Source organism: Sceloporus undulatus, chromosome 1 (assembly GCF_019175285.1).
Source record: "Sceloporus undulatus isolate JIND9_A2432 ecotype Alabama chromosome 1, SceUnd_v1.1, whole genome shotgun sequence".
Taxonomy (NCBI): domain Eukaryota; kingdom Metazoa; phylum Chordata; class Lepidosauria; order Squamata; family Phrynosomatidae; genus Sceloporus; species Sceloporus undulatus.
In genome coordinates, this window is record NC_056522.1 from 14,991,159 (window position 1) to 14,999,207 (window position 8,049).

General features: G+C 38.8%; 1 protein-coding gene across 1 annotated transcript in view; it reads right to left on the reverse strand.

The window, feature by feature from the left end:
- EML6 (EMAP like 6) overlaps nucleotides 1-8,049 on the reverse strand; it is a 205,811-nt gene that overhangs the window by 62,496 nt on the left and 135,266 nt on the right. Inside the window, 5 exon segments of the mRNA XM_042472788.1 lie at nucleotides 1,494-1,646; nucleotides 1,936-2,077; nucleotides 2,659-2,786; nucleotides 4,600-4,711; nucleotides 7,145-7,347. Coding sequence (XP_042328722.1) covers nucleotides 1,494-1,646; nucleotides 1,936-2,077; nucleotides 2,659-2,786; nucleotides 4,600-4,711; nucleotides 7,145-7,347 — 738 coding nt within the window.

The window sequence follows — 8,049 nt, forward strand, 5'->3', positions numbered from 1 at the left end:
TTTCCGTTATTACCAAATAACAGCTCCATTATGCTTTACTGATGGGACAAGTGCATGGGGTTGGCTCCATTTTGCTTTAAACACGGGAGAAGGATAGGGGAAGTGCAATGGGGTGTGAACCCCGATTGCATTATTTGGAAGATTTAATGCCGATCTAATGATGGGAAGAGGACACTAAGCTTCCCGTGTGATAATCTCCTATGTGTGTGCATTTATTAGAAGGAAACATGACTGAGAGGAGATAATTAGATGGCACCAGCTCTAAAAGCAACAGAAAAACAGGTGGAAGATAGAAGGAACTGGAAAGGATAATATAAGAAAACAGGAGGAGAAAGAAGGAAGGAGGAAGAAAGGAAGGAGGGAAGGAAAAGAGGACGAAGATGAAGGAGAAGAAAAAGGAAGGAAAAAAAATAGGAAATGAAAGTGTAGGAGCAAGAAGTGAAGAGTTTAAATGATGGTGTATGTATGTATGTATTTTATAATGTAATTTGTTTGTTTGTTTGTTTTGATTGTATCTCATTTAAATAATAACATCATTAACCAAAAAAAAGAAAGAAAGAAAAACAGGTGGAAGCATTGGAGATTGGAAGGGAAAATTGGGTGGATTCTTTGAGAAGGGGTTGATGTCTGAGAAATGGGACGTAGATGGCTTGTAACCCATTTAATGAAGTAGCAAGTGGGATGTAAAACAAAAGGATTTTAAAGCTCTTTTTTTCAGTATTTCTCTAAACTTAATGGTTCCTCAAGAGTGTTGCTATCCTCCTCTTGAAGAAGCTGTTCCTGTTGCTATATGCAATTATTCTGTATTTTTATCATGGAAGTATGACTTTTAAAAGAAGCATTTTAAAAACACACTGAAATAAAGAAAGAAAAAAATCTTTCTAAATATTCACATAAATATTTTAAAGAATGCTTGACTGAAACCAATACCAGGGATGGGAAAAGTACCAGGGATGGGGTACACAGTGCGGCCTGTGAGCCACATGTGGCCCAAGCGTCATTTGTGTGGTCCTTGGGACTCCCCAGGACTCAAATGTGTTCTATAATGTTCTCTAGGAGTGTGGAGGGCATTTACACCTTGTTTGGAGCCCCCATGACCCCCCCAGGAGTCAAAATAATTTGGGATACCAGATGTTCTGGATTTCTTTGCCATTTTGAAGCAAAAAAAGTTTTTTTGCCAAATTTTGCAAAAAAAAAAAAAAAAAAAATGCTCACCCCTCAAAATGACCTAAAATGCCCTCTATGGGTCCAGAAAGACCAAAGACATGTTGAGAATGTCCCCTAAAGGCTGTTTGAGGACATTTGGGGGGCAAAAAAAATGATAATTCTTTTTGTGGGGGCTGGTGCCATGAGAGGGTGAGGCCCTCCAAGATTTCCTGGGGGGGGGGGCGCAATGAGCCTTCCATAGCTGCCCACCTTGATCTACACATTAGCATTCAATGCTTTAAAATTTAAAAAAATGTTTAAATAAAAACTGGCTATTTCTTCTGTACCTCGTGAAAATTTGATGTCTGAGATCATTTCCTTTCTGTGATGGAAAGAGAGCATATCTTCCACAGTATCAGCATTCACCACGAGAAAACTCCCATCATTCAAACCGACGGCCAAGGCTTTTCCATCAGGGGAGAAGGCACAGCATCTTCCACCTACAAAGATATTCAGAAAGAGTATGTTTATGATGCCTGTAGAGGTGGCAGTTCACCCAGACTAAAGGTTATCTCAAGTAAATGTCTTAAAATTCATTATCATATTGTGAAAAAGCTATAAGAAGGCTTTACAGAAGTATTTACATGACTGGCTTCATGTTTGCTGTACCAAATTCCTGGTGGATTGACTTGCATGGCTAAACTGGTTAAAAATTATGCAGATAGGATGTAAAGTGTAACACATACAGCGTAATCAAACTATATTAACACACACACAAATGAAGAGTACCTTTCTTAAGTTTTCTCACAGCCAGCATACGATGTTGGGAGGAAAGCTCCCAGATCCGCAGAGTTTTATCATCACTCACTGTCGCACAGATGGGCAAGAGGGGATGAGCTGCCAGACCCCAGACTTCCCCTTCCATATGACCCTGTTTATAGGTTTGTAAAAGAAAAAAAATATTGGACAACTCTGTTGCAATTCTAAACTAGGATTAATGTCTAAAGATCATTTTCCCCCTGTGCTGCTTTCTACCAAGTTATGGGATCTCCACTATTCTTATTTATTCACCTCTATTCCCGTTTGTACTAAGGAAATAATGTTCCTTTCAATTTCAGAATCTCACAACCATTTGGTACATTTCTGCCCCCTGATTTCCATTCAGCAGCTATAATTAACAGGAATGCAAAAAAATTAGCAGTGAAATGCTCTGCCAGCCTGGTTGTATTCCAGAAGCTTCCTATACTCGAAAAATACAAACAGCACTTCCAATTAAGATGGGACTTTTTACATTATAATTTTGAAGCTTTGGAAACAAAAGTATGTGATGAATTTCAAAACATTAAGCACTTTAAGTAGAAGAATGTGAGTGTTATAAAGCAAAAAAGGATGCACGGAAATTAATCAGCAAACCAAAGAGTACATATATAGCAGCATATATAGAAATACCAGATGTCCTGGATTTCTTTCTTATGGCTATTTCACATTTTCATAGGACAAAATAAAGTATACCTGCACAAGTAGAGTCATAGGACCACATTTATCAATTTCCAGAATTTCACCATTTTTTGTTCCCACCAGAATATGCCCATGTCCTAAAGTGATGGCACGGATGGATGGATTGTCTTCCAAAAGCAACCCTAGACGTTTAATGGGAAGAAAACAAACACATCCCTTCACTGGAATTTCTTGATTTTAAAACCTAAGATAAGCTACTTTTTTTAATAATGTGTTTTAAAATTAATTTTTCATGCAAAACTGTTTTAATATTATAATTTATTTAATGCTATTTCATCATATCAACATTTTGTCTGTTAATATTTGTATTTTTTTACAGATACTCTTTAAAATATCTTTTGAATTGTATCTGCTTTAATCTTGTTATAGGCCATTTTAGGTCCCTGGTTTCGTAAAAAGATGGGATATGAGTCAAACAAAGCAACCTATAAATAAAATAAATAAGTCTTCCATATGTTATAACAGAGCACAAATGTACAGATAGTAACTCCTGCTACTACTACTTCTTCTCTTCCCCTTCCTCTTTATTTAGAATCATAGAATCATAGAGTTGGAAGAGACCACAAGGGCCATCCAATCCAACCCCCTGCCATGCAGGAAATCTAAATCAAAGCATCCCCGACAGATGGCCATCCAGCCTCTGTTTAAAGACCTCCAATGAAGGAGACTCCACTACACTCCAAGGAAGGAGTGTGTTCCACTGTTCAACAGCCCTTACTGTCAGGAAGTTCTTCCTAATGTTGAGGTGGAATCTCTTTTGCTGTAGCTTGCATCCATTGTTCCGGGTCCAAGTCTCCAGAGCAGCAGAAAACAAGCTTGCTCCCTCCTCAATATGACATCCCTTCAAATATTTAAACAGGGCTATCATATCACCTCTTAACCTTCCCTCCTCTAGGCTAAACATCCCCAGCTCCCTGAGTCGTTCCTCATAGGGCATGGTTTGCAGACCCTTCACCATTTTAGTTGCCCTCCTTTGGGCATGCTCCAGTTTCTCCACATCCTTTTTAAATTGTGCTGTCCAGAACTGGACACAATATTCCAGGTCGGGCCTGACCAAAGCAGAATAGAGTGGCAATATTACTTCCCTTGATCTACACACTATACTTTTATTGATGCAGCCTAAAATTGCATTGGCCTTTTTAGCTGCCACATCGCACTGTTGACTCATGTTCAACTTGTGGTCTACTTGGACTCCCAGATCCCTTTCACATGTAGTTTCATTCAGCCAGGTGTCGCCCATCCTATATCTGTGCATTTCATTTTTCTACCCTAAGTGCAGTACCTTACATTTCTCCCTGTTGAATTTCATTTTGTTAGCTTTGGCTTTCTAGTCTATTCAGGTCATCTTGAATTTTGATCCTGTCCTCTGGGGTATTAGCTACTCTCCCTAGTTTGGTGTCATCTGCAAATTTGATAAATATGCCCCCAATTTTGTCCTCCAAGTCACTGACCAGCAAGAACAATGCAGTGTTATATTTGCATTCTGCCCTGCAATATAGATAAGGCTAAGAGACAACAGCTGTCCCAAGATCTTTGCAGCTGAGAAGGTGGTCTGAATCTGGAGTTCTCAACCACTCTGGGCTGGAGATGATAATGCTTGTACTGCAATATTCTTGCAAACAAGCTAATGAAATGTGGGCTAGGCAATGCAACTGTTAGGTGGATTAGTAATTGGTTGACCAGCTGAACCCAAAGGGGGCTCAGCAATGACCTCTTCATCTTGTAGGGAAGTGACCAGTGGGATGCCACAGGGTTCTGTCAAGGGCCCAGTGCTATTCAACATATTGCAGATTCTAAAACATTTTATATTAACATATAATATTAGATGTTTCATCACAAAACAAACACAAAGATAGCATGCAAAAGAGAAGTCGGTCTGTTAGAAGGAAGTAATCCCTCCTCGCTTGTTTCTTCCAGATCACAGAGAAGCTATACCTTTTGAGCCAGGTGACAACGTTGCTCTTTTAATGGCATATGTCTTCAGGCACCTCTCAAATGTGTCATCCCAAAGTGCCACCACACCATCCTTTCCACCTGTCACAAAGCCCTGCACAAAAACAGATTTATACATCGATTTAATGTTTGAATGTGTAGGGGTTGGTAATAAAGTGTTATCCAAAATGCCAGAGTCCCAAGAGGGCACCCACAACCAACATTTAATAGTGGAATTTTATTAGCTCAGGTGAAGTTGCTGAGAGGGTTTGGGACACCTGAAAGCAGGGATCAAGTGTGTGTATATCAGTCCTGAGAAACAGAACTCCAGAATGTAAGGCCCAAATGTAGTTTTACTTATAATAGCAAAAGGAGTATCCTGGGACAGTTTTGGAATTAAGGTGAAGCTCCCAGAGAGAAGAATACAACTGGAAGTCTGAAAATGGCTGGACAGTAAGTGCAAATGTCTCTGGACAATAGAGTTTCTTCTCCAGAGGGAAGTATTTTTATTTTCTGTCCATGTGTAAGTCCAGGGTTTATCACCCACCATCACTCCTATCAATGAAGAGATTATGCAGATTCCAATCTTAAGAGTTCTATACTTGGCTATGCTCTTGAGCCTCTCTCATGCTGAGCCAACAGGATCTCCATATATGGTCCTTATATGGCATGGCGAGGTGCCCTTTTGGCTACATGCCTAAAACATCCCTTTTGATATCAAACTGGTATCAAAAAGAGGGGGTGCGGAAGGAGGCTAGACCTTGGAGTAACAAAACGTTCATGTACTGTGAAATGTTATTGCAATTCCTGACTTCAATTAGATTTATGACCATTAATGCTAAGACAGAAGAGTGTAGTGACCCAGGGTTTAAATGAGCAAGTCTAGTAAATGATTATAATTTGGAAATAAAACAATAAGCAACCAGGGGCAGGAAGAAAATCTGTTGAGAATTGTTTTAAGGTCAAACTAATAACATTAGTAACATTAGAGAGAATTTAGCCAAGTGTGGCTTTTTAAATCCACACTGTAACCTTGTGCTACACAGTAAACATTGTTCAGGTACCTGTTCAGGTATTGCAGATTCAGAGCCATGACTTCCTTGATTGAATTTAACCTCTGGAATGTGATCTTCCTTTATTATCACTATAATCACCCAGGAAAAGGCTTGCACAGGTTGATTCTGCCTTATCCAGAATTGCAAAATCCAAATATTCCAAAATCCACAACTATCTGCATGGGTGGCTGAGATAGTGATACCTTCGCTTTCTGATTGTTCAGTGTACACAAACTTTGTTTCAAGAACAAAATTATTAAAAATATTGTGTATAAAATTACCTTCAGGCTATATGTATAAGGCGTATTTTATTGTTGCTGTTGTGATTGTGTGCCTTCAAGTCATTTTTGAATTATAGTGACCTTAAAGAGAACTCATCATAGGGTTTTCTTGGCAAGATTTGTTCAAAGAAAGTTTGCCATTGCCTTCCTCTGAGGCTGAGACTATGCGATTTGACCAAGATCACCCAGCAGGTTTCATGACTGAACTGGCATTCGAACCCTGGCCTCCAGAGTCATAGTTCATCATCCAAATCACCATGCCATGCTGGTGTATACAAAGTGTATACAAAATGAAAATGAATTTCATGTTCAGATTTGAAGTCCATCTCCATGTTTTCCTCTTATGTATATGCAAATATACTGAAATCAAAAACATTTCTGGTTCCAAGCATTTCAGATAAGGGAGACCCAACCTGTATTTCTTTTAAATTGTATATCTTGGTCCAAGGAATTTTACTCCAGAAGAACATTCTGACACTGTGAAAGTTACATGGTATACCTTGTTCCCTATCACCCAACAGAAAGCCACACCAGAAAAGATTAGTAGGTCATCCTGGTGAATCAAGGAGCCATCCTGACAGGCCAGAATCTGAACAAAATGGGAGCCCTGAGCCATAAGCTCATATATTCTAATATAGTTTGTCAAAGTGGCTGAGTCGCTTCTGCAAAGCACATGTGCTGGGAAAATTTCATCAAGCCAGCAAATATGATAGAAGTTTTGTCTATACGTTAGGCATCAGATGGTTATATACAGTATTCTTTAAAGTAAACAGTCATTCTCAAATTAGCACAGTTACTTAGATATAACTCTTTGGCAAAAAAGTTGAAGAAGAATGGACTGTGGTATATAATACATGCCCTTTTTTTCTATCTCAGGTGCAGCTTAGCATGCTTGTGTGTGGACCTTAAGGGTATTTACTGTATTGTTCTTAAGTTTGCTTTATGTTTTGAATTCCAGATTGTTTAATTGTATTTTAAGAGGGGTGGGTGGGTTGAGGGTTTGGACTGTATCTTTTAATCTTGTAAGCCGGCCTGATTGCATTTTGTAGAGAGGCGGGATATAAATAAATTTCATTATTATTATTATTAACAAAGTAAAACTGTGAGTGTATATGCAGTGGGCTGTGAAATGGGATATGGACAGATATGGTTTTGAAATCCCAAAGTCAAATTAACAATTAATAATTTGGTGATGACAGCAGAGATATATACCTTATCTAAGGCATGCATAGCAAATACAGGTCCATCATGAGCTTTCACTGTTTTGAGCAACAAAATATCTTTCCAGATATAAATATCTCCTGTTGCAGATCCAGAGAAAACCAGGTCCTCTATTCGTCCATAGGAAACACTCATCATGGTTTCCTGTTTCCCAATATTTCCAAAGATGCCACGTTTGGAGGTAAAACCACCACCTGTAATGACAAAGCAATAGGCATGATTAACAATTGATACAGTATTTCTATTTATCTTATCAACAGCCTAAATGAATGTTTCTAACCACATTCATTCTGTGGTGATAATTACACAGATACATAGAATAAGATACAACTTACAAACACAGCAGTGACTATTCTAATACAGGCACATTCTTCCAAGAATTAATGTCCACTTCCCATATGGAGGAGAATGTTTCAGGCTTTTAAAGCTGAATATTAGAGATTAATAGGCATAATATCCTCTAAAGACGACTTTAGAAGACTTAGGTCACTGTCTTGACCAGGGTTCGGGGCTTGTAGTCTTCCAGATGTCAAACTGTAATTCCCAGCATCTCTAAATCAGCATAAGCATAAATTGTAAGTCTGAGGGCAGGGAACTGTCAAATTAACAATTGTAAGCCACTTGTGTAAAGTGCCATGCATACTGGTAGCAATAAACAATAGTTTTAAAAAAATTAACTGCTCTTAGATTCCTGAACGAAAAGTGCGCCCGGCAGTGATGATGAACCTTTTCGAGGGTGAGTGCCCAAACTGCAACCCAAAACCCACTTATTTATTGCAAAGTGCCATGTCCCTCTGGCTTTCTAGTAACAAACTCTGGCAAACTCTATGCTAGGATGATGGCACATGATGATGATGATGATGATGATGATGATGATGATGATGATGATGATGATG